At 33.2% G+C, this 26,513-nt stretch overlaps 1 protein-coding gene across 5 annotated transcripts in view; it reads right to left on the bottom strand.

Moving 5' to 3' along the window:
* Positions 1-26,513, bottom strand: part of ELP4 (elongator acetyltransferase complex subunit 4) — a 249,516-nt gene that overhangs the window by 118,319 nt on the left and 104,684 nt on the right. For all 5 annotated transcript variants that reach the window (XR_009249865.1, XR_009249866.1, XM_058688538.1 and 2 more), the window contains exons 8-9: positions 13,583-13,691; positions 9,703-9,809 (exon numbers count right to left, since the gene is read on the bottom strand). Coding sequence is in view for 3 of the 5 variants with exons in the window: in XM_058688538.1 (XP_058544521.1) it covers positions 9,703-9,809; positions 13,583-13,691 (216 nt within the window). In the remaining 2 variants the exon portion in view is untranslated. The remainder of the gene's footprint in view (positions 1-9,702; positions 9,810-13,582; positions 13,692-26,513) is intronic.

Here is a 26,513-nt window from a genome sequence, read left to right as displayed (position 1 = left end):
CATGGAGTTGTGACAGTAATAACTCTGATGAAACTTTAATTTCCACTTAAATAAGAGGACTGCTTTACTAGATTTTTGGGGAAAGGCATTTCCATTCCACCCTAGTTTCTCTTAATTATTTATTATGGTCCCCCATGTTCTACCTTTTAAAAACTAATAACTTATATGTAATCTCATATTTCCTTAATGAGGAACACAATTTCTTCTATTAAACTGTAGGAAACCTTGTCAGTAATATTGATAAATAAAAAAAATTCACAATGATAAGATTTACTGCTAATTTTGCTTAAAGGTGGTATTCAAAGGACTTCCAATAAATAAAACATGCAACAGAAAAAGAAGTAGGTATCAATAAGAATGTATCAAACCTTTATTAGAATCAGCTATGATAAATCAAAAGGAGGCAAAAACTAGAAATTTGAAAAACTGAATTTGGTACCTTACTACCTTATAAGTTGTATATAATTTAATTTTCTCACAAATAATTTTTGAGGCTTCAAAGATAACATACGTAAAATAATTAAAAAATATAAGCTATAACAACATGGCAACTATGAGCAAATTAATATTTGCAAAAATATCTGACTATAGAACTTAAGTGAACTTAATTATACTATATTATTATAATTAAATTTGGGATACTTTTGAACCATATCAAAATAGTGGACTGAAACAAGGGAGCCACATTTCTTTGTATGGAATACTTTCCTCACCTAAGATCTAGAAATCCTACAGAAGTGGTTAGCGTTTTAGGGAATGGCTTTATGTTTTTTGCAAATTAATGTTTTATTAAAAAAACATACCTACCAAATACAAGAAGTCAGTAAAAAAATAAGGAAAGAACACTCTCACAATCCTAATGTTATATAAGGGAGAAGCTATGATTAATCCAATCTGAATTTTATAAGGTATTTATAATAAAAATAGAGTAGATATGCTTAGTAGGAACACAAGAATTTTTGACTTGAATTTTAACAGATTATATATCAATGCGTGTGTGTGTATTTTTGAAGTTTGTTCTTTTTTATGTCTCCAGGCAGAGGCTTTCTGGCTCATGCACGATGAGATGTGAGAGTACATCTTGTGGTGTGGTGAGTAGTCGGTGTTTAGGAGCCCAGGCTTTAGAATCAGTGTTATTTCTTTCAGTTATTAACTCTGACTTTGGATAGGTTAGGCTACTTGATCTCTTTGAACCTTAAATTTCCTCACTTGTAAAATGTAGGTAATAATGGTATCAGTAGTTGTGAGATCTCTGAGGTAATGGCTATAAAGCACTTGCAATAGTCCCAAGCTGTTAAACACTCAATAAAACTTTTTATTTTTAAATCAATAATAATTAACAGAGCTCCTGAACATGTTAACTTTCCAGTGTAATTCTGTACATGGAGTTATAAGTTCTGGATTTAATCCTAGTTCCATGACTTTGGGAAGGTTACCTAACTCCTTATATTTCCTCACATTAAAATGTGTGTTGGGGCATCTGGGTGGCTCAGTTGGTTAAGCATCTGACTTCGGCTTAGGTCATGATCTCACAGTTGGTGTGTTCAAGCCCTCCATCAGGCTCTCTGCTGTCAGCACAGAGCCTGCTTCAGATCCTCTGTCCCTCTCTCTCTCTGCCCCTCTCCCACTTGAGCTCTTTCTCAAAAATAAATAAACAATAAAAAAAATGTATGTAATAATGCCTATAGCAAGAGTTCCTGTGAGTATCAAATAAGATTAAATATGGTAGTGTATGTGAAAGCACTGAACACAATGCCGAGAGCAAATGAGATACCCATTGTTTCTTTCAAAGTTTATTTATCTTTAGAAAGAGATAGCAAGCAAGGGAGGGGCATAGAGGGAGAAAGAGAATCCCAAGCAGGCTCAGTGCTGTCAGTGCAGAGCCTGATGTGGGTCTCGATATCATGAACTCTGAGATCAAGACCGGAGCCGAATCAAGACTCTGATGCTTAACCAATGAAGCCACCCAGGCACTCCCCAAATATATGTTTTAAAATACACTGTGGTAGGGGCGCCTGGGTGGCGCAGTCGGTTAAGCGTCCGACTTCAGCCAGGTCATGATCTCGCGGTCCGTGAGTTCGAGCCCCGCGTCAGGCTCTGGGCCGATGGCTCGGAGCCTGGAGCCTGTTTCCGATTCTGTGTCTCCCTCTCTCTCTGCCCCTCCCCCGTTCATGCTCTGTCTCTCTCTGTCCCAAAAATAAATAAAAAAAAAACGTTGAAAAAAAAAATTAAAAAAAAAAAAATACACTGTGGTAGACATGAGTTACTTTAAAAATAGTACTTTAACAATTTAACAAATATTTATGGAACACCTACTGTATGTACTCAGGATTTAGCCACAGAAAAAAACTATGTCCCTAATCTTGTGAAGCTTACAGCAAATAAAGCTGAGTAGTTGAAAAAGAACAAATTAACTGATAATCAACTATAGTAATATATGTAACATTGAGAATTAAAATAGGGTACAGGACAGTAGATAACTGAGTGAATACTACAGATTGGCCAGTGAGGGAAGACCTCCCTAAGGAGATTCAGATATTTAATCTGCAATCCAATGACAAGAAAAAGCCACGAACATATGGAGGGATGAACATTCTGGACTTTTGGTGGCAAAGACATTGAGGAAGGACTAAAGATGTTTTGGGTATAAAAGTATTCCCAAAGCTACCTACAATAATCACAAAGCTCATAAATACCATATTTATTAAGCTCTATAATCGGTTATTACTCTTCTAGGCACCTTGGAGGTTATATTCATAAAATATATGTTCTTACCATCTAGCTGATGAAATGGGACAGCCATGATTTGTTATCATTTTCTGTTTCCTGTGTTTCTATTTTCCTTAGACACCATGAACAGCACATCGTGGGAGAAAGTGTTTTAGGGAGTACCATATTAACTGGGTGAGTTCTACTACAGCACTTCTACAAATGTTTTAAGAAAATCCTTAAAGCATTGCGATACATAAATAAATGTCTGTATCTGCAAAATTTAGGAAAGAAGGAATTTTTTTTTTCTCTTTTCATCCTTAGACAATGCTGAATCTGTACTATCCTGGTCTCAACTGTGAGATTACTATACTATGGATACCACAGGATCTTTAACAGATTCATGGGCTGAAGACTATTTGGCAAGATTCTAAACATTAGACTTTTGCTTTGTGCCACAGTCTTGCTAATTATATTTCCTGACTAAAATGTAGTAGAATGAGTAGAAAAATAAGTGCAACGTGAAATATTAGACTCTAAGTTGAATTTATAAAATGACCATTTGTACATAAAAATTATTCACAGTCAAGGTGTCATAAGATTAATTTAAAAATACTTCTCAAAGAAACAGGATTCACTTAATGTAACAAAGTATAAATATAATATTTCAGTTGCTGATGACCATACAGAAACTTTAAGATAACGTAATAGCTAAACATGAATTTACTCTTCCTTGCCAAATGAAGCAATGATGTTCTGCCAGCCCAAGTCACAGGAAGCATGTGAAATGAACACAAAAGCAAACAGGCCTTATGCTGCCTAAGGGAAAGTCAGCAAGATGGCAGCTTCAATCATTCGGAATAATACTAAAGCAGCCTTAGGCTTTTCTCAGAATGGAAACATGTCACTATTACTGCAATATTCCAACAAATCAGAATGCAGAGAAAAGAACACTTATGCAATCACATACTGGAAGGGCACTTTACTCAACATTTAAGTGGAAAATAATTATAAAGAAACTTCAGAAAAATTGTCAGTGAACATAAATGACTCAGGAAAAAATGTTTTCTTTCCATGTGCTTAATAGATTTTTAAAAAGCTTGCCACTTAGAAACAATTTCCTTTTACACTCTCCTTAAGGAATTATTAACGTAAACACTAATTTTTATGAAGTGGTAAGTGAAAAGTCTGGGAGTCAGGCTGCCTGTAAGAGGTATTCATTTTCCCCCTGATATAGTACTGTCACTTTGGAAGTTTGATCAGAGAGGGGATAAGCTTTCCCAACGTTTATATAGGAAGTTAAAAAATACTTCAAATATTTGGGAACTTCCCTAGTCAGTATACTTTTAGCGTGTGTCTAGTCATGTAGCCATCTATGGTCAATCATCAAAAAATCAAAGGCAAATTGGCATGACTCAACCCTAACTTTTAATACCGCATGATTGTGTCGTGTAAGCTTGTTTTGTGTGAGAGCTGCTGTGGTTTTAGCAGAGAGATTAACAACCGGACCTAAGCTGGCCTCCAAACCTTGCCCTGCTGATGCCTCAAGCTCTTTGAAGTCTGACCATCATACCTGGCAAAACAACAGTGAGAACTAGGATGGTGTCAGATCTAATCAAATTGTTCGCTGCAGCAGAGCTAACTATGGGGTTCACTAATTGGCCCAATTGCGGATTATACCTTTTGCTACAGATTCAAGACAATAATTTAGTTAAATGATGTTTTTTTTTTCCTTATCTCTTCTAATTAAGATTCCAATGTGGGAAGAAATAGGATTAGACAGTCTCAAAACTGTGTTCCCCTTAAGGTGGTATGCACTTTTGATAGGCTCACTATGCCATGTGAGATATGTAAGAGCACAGTATTACCAACTTCTTGAGAGTCTGTGAAATCTATATGACCATACTGTATGTTTACATTACTTGGGAATTAAAGTGTAAATACAGTGATGGTAATATAATGAATATATTGAGATGTAAACATGGAGAAAATGACATTTCCATTGTTAAAAAATGCTCATTTGAATTTGCTTTTGATAAGTGATTTGGTCTATATGAACAGAGGCCTATGTTACACTTTGATTTTCTTTTGCTAACTGCAATCTATCTGGGAACTGAGCATTTCAATATTTGTGGAGGGCATCATTATCAGAAAAGGCATATTGGACTATATGGCTCATCATGCTACAACTTAATGCTCTTGAGGCAGACATTTATGTTTCCATTTTTTATTTTAGTGACATAATTGTTAACTGACAAATAAGTCAACCATCTCTCCCCTTTAGTTCTAGGTATACTAAACAGTCACCTTTCTATTTCCCATTTAAAACTGAAAAGCCTATTGATACAAAATTTGGCAAGTAAGGAAACCCAGGACCAAAGATACCATGCAACTCTACATTGTCCAGCATTGTCAAAGTGACTGATATCCTTATAGTTTGCAAGAGTTTGTTTTTCCAATATGTAAAAATTTCAAATAATTCTCCTGAATCACATTAAATATATTATAGTACTATATAAAACTAATTTATACTTATGGCATCTAATATTTTGGTGTTAATACTTAAAGAATGAATTTTCTAAGTAAGTGCATCAAAAATAGTTGTTACTTAAATAAACACTGGTTAATCAATTCTTCTGTGAGAAAAAGTTCTTAATGACTGGGGAGGTATTGGAGTCCTGTATTTGGCACTGGGGGAAAAATTAAAGACAGTCTTGAGACTGTCTTAATTTACTTCAATTTTCTGGGCTCTCAATATTCATGCAGGGTGCAAGACTCACATAAATATACTATTTATGAAAATTACTATTTTTGGACCAACTAAAGCCTATGTAAGTATTGTTTATCCTTATTTTGAAAATTTGCAGTGAATGGTGTATGCCTTTTGTATATTTCAGGGTAACCCAGTAATCATACTTTCTGACCTGAAATTAACACTGAATCTTAGAGCTGGAAAACTGTCCCATTACCAAAGCAGAAACTCTGTTGGTAATAACTTTAATATAGAGACTGTAACTAATGTGATAACATGCTATTACTATTTATGTTAGAAAATCAGATTATTAAAATGTGTTAAAATATGATCAAGCTGAACTACAGAAAATCACAATAGCAAAATATTATTAAATGCAAGTAAAAATGCTGCTGTTACAAGGTCATTAAATTAAATGAAAATGAAGTCACAATGAATCGCAAATTCGGCCAAATATTACTACTTTAGGAATTATAATTACATCATAATTACTAATATAAAGAAAAAAAAACTGGTTAATGATCATCCCAACAATACAGAGGCAAAAATTATAGAAACTGAAAAAAAATACAAATCTAAGTAGTTATTTCAGCTTAGAAGTGAAACTATTGCATCCAAATTATATTTCTTACAGAACTTAATGGAGAAGGTAGTATTTATAGGTAACTTGACCAATGGAGCTTATATAGTATTTATAGCTGTATTATTTGGACAATTTTTCAAATGCCACAACTTATCTCTATACATATATTTCAGCAAAGATTTTGTACCTGCTAAGTGTACAGCTCTGTGCTTAATTCTGGGATAGATATGAAGATGAAAAAGACAGTTTCATAGTAAAACCCTTCATTATAAAATGTTTAATTACTATATAGAAAGTATAAATAAGCCAATAGAAGTCCTGGTATACAATAAAGGGTTAGTAAATCTTACTATGATTGAATAAAGGTTATGTGGTAAGGCCAAGAAAGAAGCAGTATGTCATGGTTAATCAAATATGCTAGAGAGTTATCATGTACAGTTTACAAGGATTATGAATTTTCAAAGAATTGGAAAGCTATTGTTCTAAACCTGAAGTCATACTTAATCAACCTTAAATTTTCTCTTCTGCTTACCCAGAATGCATGCCAGGATTTTAGTGCATTACTATAGATGTGATTCTGCTATGATTTTTGTAGAGGGGCTAATTTATACAGCTTCATAGCTGATTAATACTATTAGTAAAAATTTACTATGATTAGATGAATGTTTCCACTGGAGTCTGAATAATACATATTTAAGAAGAAAGAAATATTCTTTTGCCTTTTCCAAATCATTCAAAGAAATTTAAGACTGCTGGCTAAAATTGCTCTCTTGTGGGAGGTCCTTGGTGGCTGTTAGTTAGGCCAAAAAAAAAAAAAAAATCAGTTTTCATGTATAAAATGGGCATTTAATAAATCAAAGAAAGGGTACCCTAAAATAGAGAAGAGGGCATTTTCCTATTTCTTTTGCCCCTTGTTTTCAACCATGCCAACTTTTGAGACCATGTGACCATAGTAAATTCCAACATGTAAGAAATCTACCTGTGTGGAATCAGAAAACTTATTTCTGCTTTACCTGCTAAACCACGTTTCCCTTCTGAAAGTAAAACACAGATTCAATGCCTGCTGTATTATAGTCTCACACTTTACAGACTAGTAGAGTATACATTTTATTCATTTTTTTTAGTATCAGGGCAGTTTTAAAAAAACCATTTGTTGTACATATGAAAACAATATCACTTGATAGATAATTTTTCCCTTAATAAAGGAATCCTCTTGCTTCCAATCTCTATAATATATCACCAAAAACTTGCTATCTGTTTGAGAATGCATTTTAGAAGGTAAAATGCTATATTTAAATTATGTAATCTTATGTGAACCACATGATTTTATCCTATTATATCTATATATGCATCTATTAGGTTTGTTTCATTCTTTAATTCATATTTTTTCTAATCACCAAATTGAATTTTATGGCATAAGTAAATAAATTATTTGGAATGTGTTTTACCTACCTTTCTATGTATAAAAATACCTTATTGATTAGGTTATAAGTCAAAAAGGTAAAGGATTTGATCACCTGTATTGAATATTAACTTTTTAAAAACCAACCATCTATTTGTGTTTTGTTTTCAAATATTGCTTCCAAACCACAGGGTGATCAATTCTAATTGTTCTTGGTTTAGAATGTTGGGAATAGAAGAGAGGAAGTGGAACAGAAACCTATGTGGTTTATAAAAGATCTTACATCAGCTCCAATGGTAAAGTGTAGTCACTATTGGAACCTAAATTTATCAAAGGAGAGGTTCCACTTGACATTATTAAGGTCTTCTATTTCTATCCTTCATCCTCAATATAAGACCAAATATGTGTTCATGTATGTGTTGTATATGTGTGTGTGAGAGAGAGATGGAGAGGGAGAGGGAGAGGGTGTGGGAGAGACAGAGACAGAGACAGAGAAAACATGATTCACACTACAGTGCTACATTTTTCTCTAGGTACAATATTTTTTTCACTAGGGAATCTGCTTGCTTAGTTTGTATGATGATAGACTTGATACCTTAGACCTGGTTGTCAGAATACTCATCTTGGAAGAAAGATGTCATATAGAGGAAAAAAAAAAACCAATTTACATCTTTCATTAAAAATATAAATTCAACTTAAAAGAAAATGATGAGGCATGCTTTCCTTGTGACACTAACTATAACTTTATCCCTCTAAAATTTTTCAGCAAAATGTTGCTTAATATTGGTAAATAATAATGGTAAATTTCTCAATATTCTATCAGAAAAACTGAAACAAAGTTTGAACAATTACAGTGTTGGGTTCCATTTCAATGGTTTCTTTTGAGAACTAAAGCAAATTAGCTCAAGAATCAGTATTTCTACACTCTCGTTCTCTTGGCTCTAAGTGGCTTTTGAAGGGCGCATCCCCAGATGAGAAACTTCTAACACTCCTGCAGAGATGGCCTGCTTGAAGAACTGGCTGCCTGATTAACTATTAACTGCTCTCAATAGGATTAGATAATTAAGGACATTGATGACCATTAATTAGGAGGAGGGCACATTAATTTGTCACTGGATAGGGCCCTTACAATGATTTATAGGTTAGTGCTACTTGCAAATGTGAAGGGAAAGAGAAAAAGAGAGAGAACCATTAAGTTACCTTATCAAGTGGCCAGCTAAAGAGGGCAGAGGGTCAAAAAAGGGCCAAAGTGGTCACTTAAGGGTGAAGTCCCAAACACCAAAGCAGTGCCAAGCCACATTGACCATCATTTGGTGATGAAGTTAAAAATATGCTAATTTATTGGTGGCAATTCTCTCTTTTTATGGTTTCAAGCAGTTAAGACAAGTGGCCTGCTTAAGAGCTTTTCATTTGAAAAGAGATTAAACAAAATGGTTTGTCAAGGCTGCTTGGCTGTTTTATGTCTTTGTTAAAAAAAATTGCACGGACTATACTGATAACTATCACATCACCCAAAAGCCATCTCTCCCTGAGCATTTATTTCGTTAATAAATACATCAACTCTAATTGCTTAATAGTGCTATGTTCATTTGCTCTTTAGCAAGATTAAGGTGAAATAAATCTTTCATACTACTACTTTCTGTCAGTATTGCTTGCATAAAGGTCACAAAAAAAGTTTAAGTTTTGTAGAAAATTTACATAAAGACATTGGTGTAAATTTTACTTTGTTTTGTTCAGCATGGAAAGTGGAAAGGTGATTTCATTAATAGTAAAGAAAACTGCTTTTAAAATATAGGTAAGGATCCTCTTTTCTTAGCCATACACAACTGTGGGTAGCATTCACATTCCACACACAAATAAGCACAGCTCATTAACATTTAATTAAATATGTTTTGAAAGCCTTAGAAATACGCATGCCATACTTATCATAGAAGTTTGGAGCTTACTTCAAACAATATTGAAAACAAAGTCTTTTTTGCTATACTCTGATGATATGCCATTAAAAGAGGAAAAATAAGATAGTCTAACATTTTTTTGTTACACCAAAAGAACATAAAAATATTAGCAGGAAACACTTTCTAAGAATTTCATTAAAGTAAAAAAATATATACATACATACATACATATACACACACACACATACATATATATGTGTGTATGTATATATGTGTACACACAGACATATGTATATACACACACACGCATAGACTATTTAACCTCAAGACCATGAACTAAAATATAAAAATTCTCTCTTACCTCAATGGTGAATAGCTTCCTTTTTAATTTAAAAGCTAAGTCTTTGACATCGGATACATCATAAATCAAGTTATTAAGCCGAGGAATTTGCCGAATATGAATCAAACCTTGTGAAAAGAAAATTAAAAGAACAAAAATTTAAAAACACTGTCTTAGATACATAAATCAAAGAGTCTTACAGCAGAATCCTGTAAATTTACACACAAGCATCCTCCCCTTTTAAAACTGGAGCTTACTACCAGGAGCAATGAAGCAAATGGTGTGATTATACTCAAGTAATCAAGCAGAATAAGATAAACAGAAATCCTTGTGCGAGGAAAACTAATTGCACTTTGGTACAGAAGTACAGATGTAAAGAGGGATCTTAATACTTGTCAAAACTACAGCCGGTTTGTGTGTGATTTTCTCTTGTATTTACAGTAAGCAAATATGGCTATCACCTTGCATGCTGCCCACGGCACCACTGAGTGATCTTTATTTTATTAAATGCACCAGTAAGCAGCCAGCAAAACAAGGCTTATGGGTTACTGATAACCAGTGAAGCACTAGTGAAAAGTATTTCATTTTGTACCTTATTAATGACTTGAGCAAACCATTGAAGAAAACTACATTTCAGAGCTCACTCTAGGATCAAACATTAACCCCTATGCCATCCCAAGACACTCATTTCTGTGGCATGTTAGACCTTTATGTAGCTGTTATAAGCTTTGTAACAGTGCTAGGTAAACCGTGAGCTTTGGCCTCTTGTCAGTAGGAACACTTGCTAATTTTTTCTGACAAGGGCAGTGGATGGCTTTTGTGCAGCTTAATGCAGTTTCTGACTAAACTCGGGGTCATTTGCCACAGATGAAGACATGCAAGATTCTTCAGTGCATCTCTCTGCCTGATTCAGCCCATATTTAAAATCATCATCCCAAAGATATTGATCCCTAAACATGGGAAAAGAAGGCAAATCCAAATCTGAGCAAATTAGACACATCTTATTTAAAGAACTGTTTCCCTAGTGCACAGTTTTGTGTGTGTTTGAATGCTTAGTAATGTATATATTTGTTTTAGCTTAAAAGGGTTAAACCTCCAGATGCTTAACTTTCTAAATGGTTCCTTCAAAAATAATTCACTGAACTATCTGATTTAATTCATTAAACTTAAAAAAATGCTACAAGTGTTAAGAAGACAGCTTTTAGATACAAATTAAAAAGATCTCAGAGCTATTTAGTAAAATACTTTAGAAATAAGCACACCAGACTTTCACTAGCACATTCCTTATTTTAACTTGGTATGTACTTGTTTAGTTGTTAAATCAGGAGGCCTCCCACAATGAATAAATATAGTTTATCAGGTCCTTCATATTAACAGAAACGCTACTGGTCAAAACCACTCGGAATCTGCTGTTAATCATTTATTAATTCAGAGATTTCAGCACACACACACACACAAAAAATCACAGCCTTTCACTCTCAAAATGTTTTAATCAAAAGGATTGACTTGGAATATAAAATATAATTTTACTAAATTTATTGGGTCGTAATACTTACAAATGATACTAAGATATAATTTATTAAGGTAGTAATTAACTTAGGTTGTCTTAAAAGAAAATAGGCATAATAAAAAATGAAAAATAGTTTATTCAATGATAAGACAAATAAGTCTTAGGGATGTAATGTGTAGCATGGTGGCTATGCTTAATGATACTGTATTGTACATTTGAAAGTAGCTAAGACAATAGATCTTAAAAGTTCTCATCACTAGGAAAAAAAATACTGTAAACTATGTGAGGTGATGTATGTTAATTAAACTTAACTCTGGCAATAATTTCACAATACCTACATCTATCACATCATTATTTTGTACACCTCAAACTAATACAATGTTGTATGTCAACTGGAGTTCAATAACAAAAAAAAGAAATAGTTTAAACTTATTAGTCTTCTTCCTATAATAGTGACAATAGCATATTAAATAATTATATATAGGGTTAATCTGGGCATATAGCATACTTGAAGTTATGTAAGTTAATAATCACGAGGCAAATCATTTTGTGTAGCTTTGTTCATAGCTTATATTTTCTAGCCTTTAAATAATACTTGATTGTTAGATTGTGCTATTTTATTGTTTTTTTTTTTTAAAGATTGTATGTTGATTCTTCAAAGCACTGGCAGTTATCATATAAAGTATCTTATAATCTTTTTTTTTTGTCGACTCTAGGAATTGCCATAGTCCTGCAATCACAATCTTATACAATTTTCTTGTGGCTTCAAATAAGCTATTCAGTCTTTAAAGGTTTCCATGAAAGTACCGTAGGTCCACAATAGTAACAGCAAAAATTAATATGTGTTCAGCACAAATAGGTAAAAATCCATCATTCACCATACTCCATATTTAATTTAGAGCTAAGATATGCAAAACTATTAAACTTTTCCTATCTCAACGGCTCTGTTTAAGAACATTTATTTAAAAAATCTTCAAATTAATCAAATGACCAAAACACTACTAAAAACTTCAAATAAGGGGCACCTAGGTGGCTCTGTTGATTGAGCATCTGACTCTTGATTTCAGTTCAGGTCATGATCTCATGGTTGTGAGACTGAACCCCACATTGGGCTCTGTGCTGGGCACGGAGCCTGCTTGGGATTCTCTCTCCCTCTCCCTCTGCTCTTCCCCAGCTCACGTGCACATATGCTCTCTCTCTTAAAAAAAAAAAAAAGAAAAAGAAACTTCAAAAAAATAAGTAAAAATCTGATTAATTGACCTGTGTTTAAACTAGGGCATGGCAATATTATAAAATTTGCTCCTAACTCAACAAAATGAGCAAAGCCCAAATGTAATCAAAGATGTTCACTTTCTGAAAGTGTGATTAGGACTTTAAAAATATAATGCAGTATGGGGTGCCTGGGTGGCTAACAGTGCAGAGGCTGCATGGGATTCTCTCTCTGCCCCTCTCTGCTCATGCACTCTTTCTCTCTCTCTTTCAAAAATAAATAAACATTAAAAAAAGAAAAAAAAAACAATAGAGTATAATACAGTATGAATTTTATTTATCATATAGCTAGGCTTTATAAAGCATAAACCACTATATAAGCTATTATTATTAGAATTAATATGATATTTATTTCAAACATGGCTAATAAGTACAACTGATTTCATGACAAGTTTAAGCCACTGGGACAACAACATTTATATCTAACTGAGCCATGCCTAAGTATTTGGGTTTGACTCCTTTCAAATAGTTACCATAGTCTGTAGTCTTTTTTTTTTTTTTTTAAGTTTATTTTGAGAGAGACAGAAGGAAAATGCAAGTGGGGGAAGGGCAGAGAGAGAGGGGAACAGAAGATCTGAAGCAGGCTCCATGCTGACAGCAGAGAGCCCGATGTAAGGCTTGAAATCACGAACCATGAGATCATGACCAGAGCCAAAGTCAGACACTTAACTGAGTCACACAGGTGCCCCCATAGTCTGTAGTCTTAATGTAGTTTGGTGACAAGCTGCCATGAAAGAATGGTCACGAATGGAAAACATATATTTATTTATTTTTATTTTTTTTAACGTTTATTTATTTTTGAGACAGAGAAAGACAGAGCATGAACGGGGGAGGATCAGAGAGAGAGGGAGACACAGAATCTGAAACAGGCTCCAGACTCTGAGCTGTCAGCACAGAGCCCAACGCGGGGCTCGAACTCACGGACCGGGAGATCATGACCGGAGCCGAAGTCGGACCCCCAACCGACTGAGCCACCCAGGCGCCCCGGGAAAACATTTAATAGATATATTATAAAACAAAATTCATGCTACTTGACAGTAGATATTATGACTGGATACAATGCTTTCAGGTACCCTAGAGGCAATCAGGATATTCTCTTCTCATTATAAAGGCAATGCTTACCATGATAATCCTTATATAATGGGTTGGTTTCTCTCTCAGAACCAATAAATGATTCCAGACCAACTACTGTATCTGACAAGTTTGTAACACGGGAAATAATTGCTTTATTCTGCAAAACAAGAAAACAAAACACTCATGTTTAAAAATATAATATCTATTCAGTGCCATTATGCCATCTCAATGACAAATTATAGAGGAGATAAATATCAATGCAGAGAAATAACTTAAAAGTTAAGGCTACCACATGCTGAAAATGGATGAAAGTATGCACTTAATTGAAAATTCCAGCCTATGTTGGTATGCTTTTCTATTTGGAAGAACTGAGGAGACATATCTTAGTTTTGGTAGAGAATATAAATTATTTTTCTTCTGTCTTAAGGGGCAAGCCTACCTTTATCCTCATACACTATTACATTTCAAATTACTTTACCCATTGCCCATTGTTAAATCTCATAGACATCAGGATTCAGAAGCAGTAGATATTATGGTATAATGTGTAAGGCAAGGTCCCATTATCATCTGTCAAGTGGGACCACGTTCCAGCTCTGTCACAGCTGAGGTCCTCTGCAGCATTTTAGAAACGCGGAAGGGTCTAGCTAAGAGGTTGCAACATGGCCACCTCTGGAGTCTTCTATTCTCTCCTTCCAGATGCTGCTATTTGGCTCTGGGATAACAATAAAGGCAAAGAAACGACGGTAGAGGACTAGCACTAGACTAGTAGCCTACCTTTTCCTTCCCAACACAACCAGACATGAACCAAAAATATTGCTAAATAATATATTGTAAAAAAGAAGTCATATTTTAAGTAGCAAACATTCTAAAACACCCAGAATTTCATGGCTATAAAAAATCATTAAAAATATAATTATCAAATACCCTATAGGTTCTCTTGAATTATTTTATTTAACAGAAATTCAGTATTTCTTTTAGCCTGTGACATAGTGGTAGGTCTAAGTCGATAACATCTTAGAAAAAAACTTTTGCTCTGAAGCTCTAGATAAGTTGAAAAAATTGCTGTTTGTAAAATTTTATAATTTTGAAACTCCCATTTTATACAATGGTAATGTCTACCCGTTTAAAAATAATCTTTAGAAAAGGATGGGAAATATAAAACAGGAAAATTTCAGTCCAACATTATGTCCCGTTAGAGGAAAGTCCAAACATAATCAAGTATGTTCACTTTCTGAAAACATGATTGACTACTGAGCTTACTGGTATTCCTCTGTTTCTTAGGTTCCCTTGTAAAGACTGCAGAATGAAAAATAAAAGAAAGCTTGTTAATGTTACCTGACTCTATCAGAAATACATAGTAGCTTCTGTCACTAAACATTATGCTGAAATGCCTGTTTAACTCATACCTAGGGCAGTCTTTGAAACTCCTCTGTAAGTAGAAATGTGTGTTGTATACAGAATGTTTTAGCCTTTGAATCAGTGCTCCTAAAAGAAACCAGTAAAAATAATTATCCTTAATTGGCTTTAATACTCTCAATCACGTGGGTACCGAGTACAGAAAAACATAATTTGAAAATGTCCGTTTTTTTTCCAAGGCAATTTTTCATTCAATGGTGAGAAAATAATCCAGATTGATTCCTTACTTTCAGTTCTATGCCACAGGGAATGGTCCTACTCCAGGAATAACAGGGGCTTCAGAGGCCATAAACAAGTTCCTCTCAATATTTCTTCAGCCAAAGACTATTATATCAAACTCATCCAGGTTGGGTTTCAGCCAGTTATTCTTCACCCAAACAAAAATGTCTGCCAGACATTCCAACAGCTGGGAGACAGTTCACAATGAGTCAACTTGAAAATGATTCATTGTGCTGAGTACTGAACAATGTTGGGGTGGGGGTGGGGTGTGGCTGGGTTAGTTGTAGAGGGTGAGAACAAGTGGGAGATGAAGAATAACCATGTGGTTCTCCCATTAAGAAGAATCTTAGATAACAACCACCAGGCTCTTGTCATCTCATTTTTAGGATAAACTCAACTGGGAAGAGTACTCCTGTCATGGACCCTCAGATGAACAAGCACTTATAAAGGCTACTGACAATATTTCTTAATCAAAAGGTCAGATTTCCTTTTATCTATAAATACAAGTCTAAGCCTTTGTATCTAAATATCTGAATCTAAATGATAAAAATCAATTTTTGTTAGAACTCATCTATTTGGAATTGTAGTGATATAAACTAGAGATTTCTCAATTATTTTAATAATAGAAATTGTAAGGTTTAAGGATGGAATTAGTGTTCCAGCATTCTATAAGCAAGGTCCTGTATATTTAAATGGACAACATGATATTTATTTCAGAGGGTTTCTTTCTTCAATTTAACCCTAAAATTTACTAATAAACCACTTAACACCCTGTAATATTTGTTAACATTATAGATCTTTTTAAGGTAATTTAGGGGAGATAAAAAAAACCCCAACTATCCACTTTGTAGAGGAAAACTAATGAATTCTAAAATAAAAGATGTATACAGCCTGGATTTAGAAATCTCAGAAACTTATGCATATATTTCATTTATTGGGTTTCTAAGTTCTGTAGGTTTATAGTACAGTTATTAACTACAAACTAAATCCTATTATAAAAGCTTTCATAAAGTATTACAGCAAGAAAAAAGTTTTAATCATTACCACAAAATAAGTTATATTTAACAGTGACCTTACTGCTTTCTGCACAGCAGTTTTGGAAAATAGTTTATGTAATGTGGTAAACTGGATGGTGAAAGTTGTACAGATATTGAAAAAATGTAGAATAAGAAGTACTGGAAATTATAATAACATCTAAATTCCTGACTGAGATAATCTTTATCTTAACTGCAAACTCATTCAGTCTTCCAGTTATGAACAAAGCATAAAAGATATTTGGGCATGTAAGTGTACATATTTTTTAGAAAGTTAAATTAGTGTTACAGGTTACTTTGGTACCTCTGAGATTCATAGGGAGTATGGTATATTCATAGGGAGTATGGTATCAATATGTAAGATATGGTATGATCATACCTTAAAACCACTCTTGCCTTTCAAATCATAATGTTAATACTAAGTGGTCTTTTAGATAAGGGTAGGTGAAATTAAAAAGAATCTAAAATTAACAGCTTTAAATAACCTCAAAAGCATAATAACAATTCACTTTAGGAAGAATACACTATGGACAATAAATTGTTATAATATAACTCATGGTGTTTGGAAAGCTTTAGCATAATAATCTGAGCAGAGGCCTTGAAACTGGAACTTCCACATTCTCATCCTAACAGATTCTAAGTGTTTTTATGTTATTAGCCAAGATGTGAAATCTCTTTGGTCTGCAGTATATGTAGTTGGAAATGGAGAAGTCAAGGTGTTTGTGCATCAATTACTTAGACATAAACTTTGAGTAATTTTTGTGTTGACTTTGAAGTTGTTACATTACACTTTCTAATAAGGAACATTTGACTAAGGACATTCAGGACTTACCAGTAGGAGTAAATTAATGGTTATATTCATGCATGGCACAATGACATCACCCAAGTATGTACAATGATACTGCCAGCCCTCCTCCTTGCCCATCTGGATGTGAAAATCTAGGATGGCTCAAAAATCCTCCTTATACTAGACAAATCTCCCTTCACTCTTGGGTGAAAGTTGTCAGCTCTGGACAGTAGCCAAGACATGACTAGGAGGGAAGCCAGAAGAGCAGAGAGCCAGTGTCCAGGAGTTTTAAGAGTTTGCTGGCAGTCTCAAATAGCATTGTATTAAGTTACATAAAAGGTTCTTAAAACTTTCTGTTGCAGTGGAATTTCTTAATTAATTATTTAAATTTAAATTATGTCAACTGGTGTTGCAAATTAAAAAAAGGCAAATCAGATTGTCCAGTCAACTACCTTTACACTCCAATTTTAATTTCACAAAAAATTTCAGAGTTTTTCCTTTGATTGTTTCTTGCTTGGTTTCATAGGATGTTTCCTGTTTTCTTTTATAGAATGGTAACCTCTTTATTAGGATATGCCAAATCCATTAAATGGATTTTAAATAAAGGAAGATTAAATTAATGCTCCTTTCCAATTCAGAGCTCATTAAGCCAAAACTATGAACTTTAAGAGATAAAAATTCAACTACTGCCATATAAAGCTCCCTCCATTTTCTAATAAAAATAGTTGAGATACCTACTTAGAGTAACAAAGTAACAATCAGAATACCTCAAACCCTGAACGTTTTCCTACTTTCTTTGACCTAATTATCTCAACAACATAAAAGATACAGTTTGGACTAACACAAAATATACTCCCAGGAAAGATTTTGAACAAGAGAATTAAAATGTAATTAACCAATCACTTAATTATTAAGAAGCTTGAAAAGCATAGACCAGTTGACATTAACCATTTATGCAATGCCTCAAATAAGAATAAGTTCTTGAGCTACTCAAATAAGAGAGACAGCAAATACATAATATAAGGGTAGGGCCCCCATTTGAGTATGGTACACATGTCAGATTTGGGATTACAATAGTGCAAAAGAACTATTAAGTTAATACTGAAAAGTTAAAGAAATATTTAAGTTACTTTATGATTGAACGTATTATGTGACATAATGTGTGTGTGTGTGTGTGTGTGTGTGTGTGTGTGTGTTGTGGGGGGAGGGAGGAGAATCTCAAGAAAAGCAAGTATACTACTCAACAACTCAAGTTATAATAACATTTTCCTGAAAAATGACATGCATAGAAACACAACCACACTAGCATTTATGACATTTCTTTGTGATATAATAAAAAAATAAATTTAGACAAAAGGATAAATCTATAGATGTTTAATGAGGTATTTGTTTTCCTATGCTTATTTAGTTTTACCTTCTATAGAAATTGAGATTATGAAATAATAAAATTGTTTTTATTGTAACTTTACAAACCTCCCCCTATCTTCCCCAGAGTTGTCACTTACTTCTGTAGATTAAAATTTTGTTTTTATTAAAAATATTTTATACTGGGAAAAATAATTCTGTTCATATTTTTTTTGAGTTTAAGAAATAATATAATTTTACCAAATATAATTATACTAATAAATATTTATAAATGTAATAATACCTTAATGAAGGCATTAGATTAATTCTTCCCAGATTTAATACTTAAATTTATTCAAAGTCACACAGTGAATTTTAAAATATAGTGGAACTTCGGTAAATTAAAAAAAAATTCTACCTATAACACTCTCTTGGTAGCATCATATACTGATATGGGAAATCATAAATCAAACATATTTTGGTTCCTTTTTCTAATGCTTTAAAAACATATCCACAAAGGAGCTAATGGTAAATATACTTAACCTGAAAGGCAAAATAAATTGCTAAGTTGTCACTTTTACTAGCATTAAGCAATGGAGCCACGTCTTTTTGGGATTCCCATCTGATTGAACTTAGTATTCTAAGTTTTGTCATGAAAATATTTTTTAAGAACACATGATGTTATTTTCAGAAATATTATTTACATTTACACTGGCTTCAAATAGTACATGATTTGCAGAACATTTATTTACATCAGTTTTCTTTTCCAATAGGTTATTGTATAAAACATCAAAAAAATCTTACATATTCTGAAAACTTATAAATAATGTAAACAAAATATTATAATGAATAGGCCAAATTGAATAATAGTATAATATTCCAAATTAATTGTAGGTAGTTTTTCATAAACTATATACCATCTAGTTTCATATTATGGAAATCATTCATATAGAAATTTTTATTTGTTGTTTAAAAATGTTTAATGGGTTGCTTCCCAAATCAGAAATTTGTTGCTTACTACTTTATACTTGAAACCCTTCAGATAATTCACAGATGTCCAAAAGCTCATAGCTTGCCTGGAAAAACAATTGCTAATATCCAAATATCAAACGGAGCATCCAGCTGATGTTTGTGATGCCGTAGTAGGTTAAAGATACTAAAGTTTAAAATCAGCTTAGAATAATCCCATATTGAGTATAAAATTATAGCCTGTCATCAGGAACAGGCTGACAGAGCCAGGTCCAGATGGGAGACTGGCTGGGAAAAAAGCTGAGGCAGGTGGGAAAATGATGGGAACCTGACGGCAGACAGGACTACTCCCTCTGCTGGCAAGGTTCTCATCTGCTTGAATTTTTAACTAATGACTTAGCTTTTCTTTAATTATTGAAGATAAAACCAATAAATTAAATTATGTAAGATGTTCTTTCTTAAGTTAGCTGTTCTGTATTTGCACATTTTCAAATTCATGGTCTTCTATTTTTCACCAGATTAATTTCTCAGAGATATAAGGATCCAATGTTTCACCAGGAGGTCCAATTATTTGTCTTGTAATTTAATTGCATCATAAGCATAAGCAAATGTAGCATTGCTTTTATAATATAAGGCCTTTAAAAATTAAAAATGCCTTTAATTTATATTTGTTGAGATATGTACCTTCTTGAAGAAAAACATTTCTTGGGTACAGACTTCACAATCTCTTTCTCAGGCTCTGCATAATGCCCCGTAATGAAATAATATAGAAATGAACCATATAAATCAACTATACAGGGAACAAGGAAACAGCATGTCACAGCAAAAGAGCATAGATGTACAGCGCCAAACCTATCTGATAATCTAATGATCTGAGTTTACAGATATTATGTACTAATATGTAAGAAATTAAGAACTAATGTTTACACAAAAAATTTGTTAAATTTTACAGAAAAATTATTCAATATTTGATTTTCAATGTAAGTTAATAGCTGCAGCAAAAACATTTAGTAAAAATCTGTTCTAAGATTTTGGCCTACAACCAGAAGCTCCCAGAACAGGAGGGATCAGCTTTTTCACCCACTGTTCTCATCTGAATCCTGGCTTAAAAGCTATTCCAGCTCCCAGCTTTCCAGAAGGCTCCATCCCAGGAATCCCTGCCTGCCATTTGGTTTGCTGATTTTAATCTCTCAGGACTTTCTTACAGTGGCTCTACTATGCTGAACTGGCACTTGCTTCTAGAAGTGAGTTATTATTAAACCTGTAGGTCAATTGTGGCACTAACAACTCTTTGGAAGCTTTCAGCCACAGTGTACAATTTGCTAGTCTAATTAAATATTAATTCTAAGTGTTACATTTTGTGGCTAAGAGCTTTTATTTTCCATCATCAGCCTGGAAGAGAAAGAGGTTACAAGGCTAATTTAATCTCTCCCCTTGTCCTCCTCAACATTAAAGATTAACTACATAGGGTGCGAAAACATTATTAAAGAAGCAGAAATACTTTATATAGTAATAATAATGTAATTAATAGCAAAGGGCTAAAACATAATACTGGGATATAATATATGACCTGATATTTAAAGAGCTTTAAATTATAATTAGTTACAAGCATATTTCATCTCAATATTAAGAAATAAGTATCATCTTTTTTTGAAGACAGTAATCTTTCTTTAAGGGAAATGCATCAAAGTATACAAATAGGAATAATTCAAAACTTACATTTTCTCACAGGTATTTTTCAGAGAGCTTGTAACACCAAAGATTAAAAACTTACTAATTTTTTTTGCAAAATAAACGCAAATTACATACAGGTGTACTTATTTTCTGTACATAAAAAGTGATCAAGTTCAAAGATAGTTTATAATAAAGATAATTAACGTTAAAGATCCTTTCCCCTTTTTTCTTCTATCACGTTCAAGTGGACTGAACACAGAGGTCCCTCTCTGCTTCTGTTCCCAGAACAGTTGTGTCCATGCCTGGACACTGGGCATTATAAAGACTGCAGTCCACAGCCAAAGATTCCATATGCCCAAACAGATGACTCAATCTCCATACTGTGATGAGACGTTTCACTATTTCTATCATTGATATTTTTAAAAATTTTGGCTCTAAATAGTACTTTAACAACCACCATCACCACAAGGAAGTACAGTATGAATCACCATATGAACTGTAACATCACAAAGTTATTTTGGAACAAAAAAACCATTTTACATTAAAACTATTTTTCTTTTTATGGCTTGCTGAATATGCTTTGGTTAGGTTAAGTATAACAAAAGATTTCTAAAGTGGCATTTTTTTTCCTTTAAAGATGCACATTTATCTTATTGACCATTTAAAATATCCTGCTTTTATTTAATATGCATATTTACATTAAGATAAAATAGTATATATTTTGCTATTAATGTTCTATATAGACAGAAACTTACAGATAATTTGGAGTTTATTTGTGTAAAAAGCTTCAAACATCCTTGACCAAGAAAGTAAATTCAATACATATGTATGATGCATACATGCTAAGATTTGATTTAAAAAATTAATCAGATACCAGCATGTGCAATATAAAACAGAAGAAAAAAAACTGGAGCTATAAGAATTTATAGATTTTTATAAGTAGCCCATGGTAGCAAAGTTGAAACACCTATTTCTCTATTATTTGTTATTATAAAGAATAAAAGACTCTGTTTCCAGTACACCAGACTCATATGAAGTTACTAAATTTTCAAAAACTACAATTTAACATACATGGCATAACATTAAAAGAGGTTTAGTATGATTCAGTTGACTTTTTAAGATTGCTTCTTTTTATACTTTTAAAAATGTTAATTTCTTACAATCTACCTTAGAGTAGTTGAGAAGATCTAGAAAAATAAAAGGAACTCATGAAAAATTGACAGCCAGAATATCTGACTTTATCCTTTAGTAATTGATAGTTATGATCAAGAGATTAAATCTAATCTCTAATTTTCATCCTTAAATTTTCTCCTTAATAAAGTACATTTAAAAAGAGCACTTAAAATAGATTAAGTTATGGGACAGAGATGATGTTATTCTTTCCTATAATGATGCTCTTATCAACAATTACATTAAAAATATTTTCCAAAATTTTATAGTTGTAAACTCATAAAAGTCTGTTGTTCCTTTACCATGCAATTATTTTTAGTTCTTGTTTTAAGAATAAAAGATTTCACACTGAGAGAAATTCACAAGGCCACTGGAGTCCACATTTCATAATCCCATATTAGTGGTTAGTTCTAAGCAGTCCATTACTTGACTTACAGTTTAGCTGCTAAGATACTCAGCATGAACACAAAAGTTTATGGATGTGAAAAGGCTTGTTCTGAATTTCTCTACTTTGAAACATTCACTCATTTCAAAACTTTATTATATTAATGCTGTAAGATATTAATTGGAAGATATATCAATTAAAATAACACACTAAATAAAAGCTTCCTCAATTTTCAAGAGATGTTATAAATAACAAAGCACTTTCTTCCTGCTTTTCTGTAGAAAATAAATTTTCCTTGGTACAAACTAACATACTGGTGATGGTATTTTCCAAACAGATAGGTGGGGCGGGGGTGTGGAGGGAAGTCCACAGATCAAATTGTTGGAAAACATTGATAATAGGATAAAAACTGAGCAAGGCTGTTAATGGAGCAAATGACGATAATGACCAATCAAAATATGTTCTGGGACACTTTCAAATCTGAAATCTGTTCTGAATAAAAGAAAGTTTGAATAGTTTATAAACTAATGTCCGATAAGCAAACACATTAAATGCTGATGATATTGAGAAGTATTCTAGAATGAGAAAATGTTATTTAATATTTTACTGTGAGTAATGTCAAAGAAGTTTTCACCCCTTCATTATGATAGTTAAGGAGTCATTTATTAGGCTGTTGTTTATATTTAAAAATTCCTTTAAAAAGTAGATTACAACAGTTTGAGTAAGTTAGCAATAATAAAAAGTACGTTTTCTTCCTGAAAGGAAAGTTGTGAGAAAGCCACAGAAAAATATTTGCACCTCCCATTTGAATCACAATTCTAAGTTCTTCCATACTTACTTCCTGACGGTTTCCAGTAAAATTGCTTTTGATCACTAAAAACAAGTCACCAACAACCTGTCATAGATCATGTAAACAAAATGCAGAAGCTAAGGGAAACTTACTTTCCTTTCACCTTACCAAGGAAATCATAACAAGGCATAAAACTAAATTTTTAATTTCAAAAAGAATAAATGTTATTGGTCATCATTTTCCTCAAATACACAACTGTCACTGGGAATTGAAAATAAAATTAACTTAAAAGGCACAAAATGTTCTATAATGTGGAGGTGGATGACAAATTTCACTATAGGAAGCCAGTTTCCATTTATAAAACCAAAAAAATTAATAGTTTCATATCTTGCTAGATGGGGAAATCGAACAGCATCCTACTGTAACTGCTTCAAAGGTGTCACTTTGCAAAAAATCTCATTAAAAAGTTTCGAGCAGTGCACCAGCATTTCTGTTTCTAACAGTAAATAGGAAAAAAGCAGCAGTGTTATATGTGTCTGAAATAGAACAGCTTTGAATATAGAAATTTGTACTTAAGTTTTAAAAAGTTCAAGTAATATTCTCATACTTAAATAATAAATAGTAAGAGTTTTAAGGTAGGGTTTTAGTTATTTTTCTTAGATGTGACCTTCCCTTTTTTTTTTTTTTTTTCCCAATCCACAGCAACCTTCATTCGACAACAGTTTTGAACAGTTGAGTTGTGAGAACGTGAGCAGCTGCTGTTATTATAACTAAAGGTCTGTCTACGGCTTGAGTCTGAGAGACCACATGTTCGGCTGTCCTCTCATCTTGCCATCCTCACCAATTAACTATTAACATGGAGGGCTGTACACATGCTCTTGGGGGCTCTTTAACAGGCTTCTTGGCGAGTGGAACAACTACACAGCAGGGATCTGGGAACTGGGTAATGCTCGAATATGGGGGAGCCGTCCGTAGTCCTGCTCTTTCTAATGACACTTTACACCACAGTTTAGCATGTAACAAAGTCTTATTTAACTTGGCCATTTTCACATACATATTTTAATACAATGTCTTTGAGCAGGTGCTAAAATTATATTCTAGAAGGAGACAATATCAGTAATATAACAACCTTGCAGGAAAATTGTTTAGGGCTATATATTTTTTAAGATACTCATAATATATTTGATGGATAATTTTAGCATTTTCTTAACAGATACTTAGAGTTTATTTTTATGTATTTGTTTCAATGTGTGTTTGTTATTTTTCCCTGTTGCTGTTATGGAAATAAGTTTTAACCTAAAGAAAATAAAAAATTCTAAGTTCAAAGTTGTCAGGCTAAACACAAAATATTTCCAATGCAAATTTAAAAATAATTCTTTTTCGTTCTACTTGCAAAAGTCTTATAATAATAAATTCAAGTCAGTTTTGAATCTATGTCATTATTTTCCCTATTTTAACTTTTCCTCCTCTTTGCAATTTCCTTAACTATGTGTTCCTTCCCTACAATGAAATTAAACATGGGAAGCATGCCAAAAGTATAATAAAGGGTAACTAATCATTACTGTACAAGTCTGACAGAATGCTAATAACTAAAGTAAGAACACTGATTGGCTCTTTTACCAATTTAAGAGATATAGATATTTATATACTTTTAACATGGTGATACTCTATACAACATATTTAAATAAAAGTATCACAATTCTATTACCTATAGATGTTTAATTGTTTCCAAGGATATGAAACTACATTTCTATTTCTTGCAGAAACCACTTTAGTATCAAATTCCAAGCTCAAGCCTGTAAATACCTTCCATATACTAATTTTCTGCTCCATTCATACTGTCTTTTACATTGCTAAAAAACCTCCACAAGGATAGTAATTTTGTTTGTCTTATTCACTGCTATATCCTCATGAGTGCCTAGTGCCTCAGCAATAAATATCTGTTCATGAATGAATAAGCTAAATTACCCTTAGACATTCAATCACCACTTAAATTCTGACTTGGAGTCTATAGGAATGGCACTGGTCATAGTGGAGAGGAAGTTGACGTACGATGTTAGAAGAGTCTTGGAACAACATGGTGATGTTACTATGACTTAGATGGCCACCTGACTTCATGCATGCCTCCTGGTCTATCTCAGGCCTGACCTGTTAGAAGATTCTGTCACAGACTTTCATAAAAAGAGACAGAAAGCTGAGGACTTCTACTGCTTTGATGAACTTGCACACCTTATTTCTATGGCCTGATCTCTGTTCAAATTTTCATCTTTGGAAGTCTCTTTAAAGTAATTATAGTGAAGGTAATGATTGCTCGCATATATTGAGTGACTACTATGTGTTAGCGCTGTGTCAGCACATGTTTTTGCTAATCCTCTGAATTAGGTATTCCTCACCCCATTTTTTAAAAGATGAAGAAGATGAGGTTGAGAAAGTTAAGACCTGACTAAAACCGTATGACTAATTGGGTCTATCTGTCTCCAAAAGCCCAGGCTCTTTCATCATTAAATGCTACCTTGTGTACACAAGTCTGTGTCTTAATTTTGACCTTCTTTTAGTACTTCTATTGAGTAAGCTGCAGGGCATGGTGGTTAAGAGTATGGTACTTACAGGGTACTGCTTTGGTCTAAATCCTGCCACTCACTAGCCGTGTGACCTTGCGAAAGTCACTTCAACTTTTTTGTCCCCTGTTTCCTAATCTGTAAAATGGGGACAATAACAGCACCAACCATATGGGGTTACTGTAAGGATAAAATGACTTAATATTTAAAAAAATTTGAGGACTGCATCTGGCTCATAAAAAGTACTATGTAAGATTTATTAAATAAACTCACAGTCTCCTGGTTCTGTGTATTCGTATGTCTTTGATTAGATTTGTGAGCATACTGCTTCTGGTTCTTATTCCCTTTCCTTACCCTAAACCTTGTGGTTTTCTTCGCTGGTTTTTAAGAGTTCTTGGGTTTTATCCCCTGTTTACATCATGATTGGTTGAAGCAAACTCTTAAATCTTATATGTTCTCTTAAGTACTTTGACATAAAAACAAATATATAATGAGATGTTATAGTCATAGGGCAAAAGAATATATATACATTTTAATACCTCAACTGATATTAGGACCAGAAAACTACTATATGATAGCTAGAAGGACGCCTGGGTGGCTCAGTCGGTTAAGTGTCTGACTTCAGCTCAGGTC

This window comes from Neofelis nebulosa, chromosome 10 (genome assembly GCF_028018385.1).
Source record: "Neofelis nebulosa isolate mNeoNeb1 chromosome 10, mNeoNeb1.pri, whole genome shotgun sequence".
Classification (NCBI taxonomy): domain Eukaryota; kingdom Metazoa; phylum Chordata; class Mammalia; order Carnivora; family Felidae; genus Neofelis; species Neofelis nebulosa.
The sequence above is the reverse complement of the archived record's forward strand: the minus strand, read 5'-3'. Positions and strand labels throughout refer to the sequence as shown.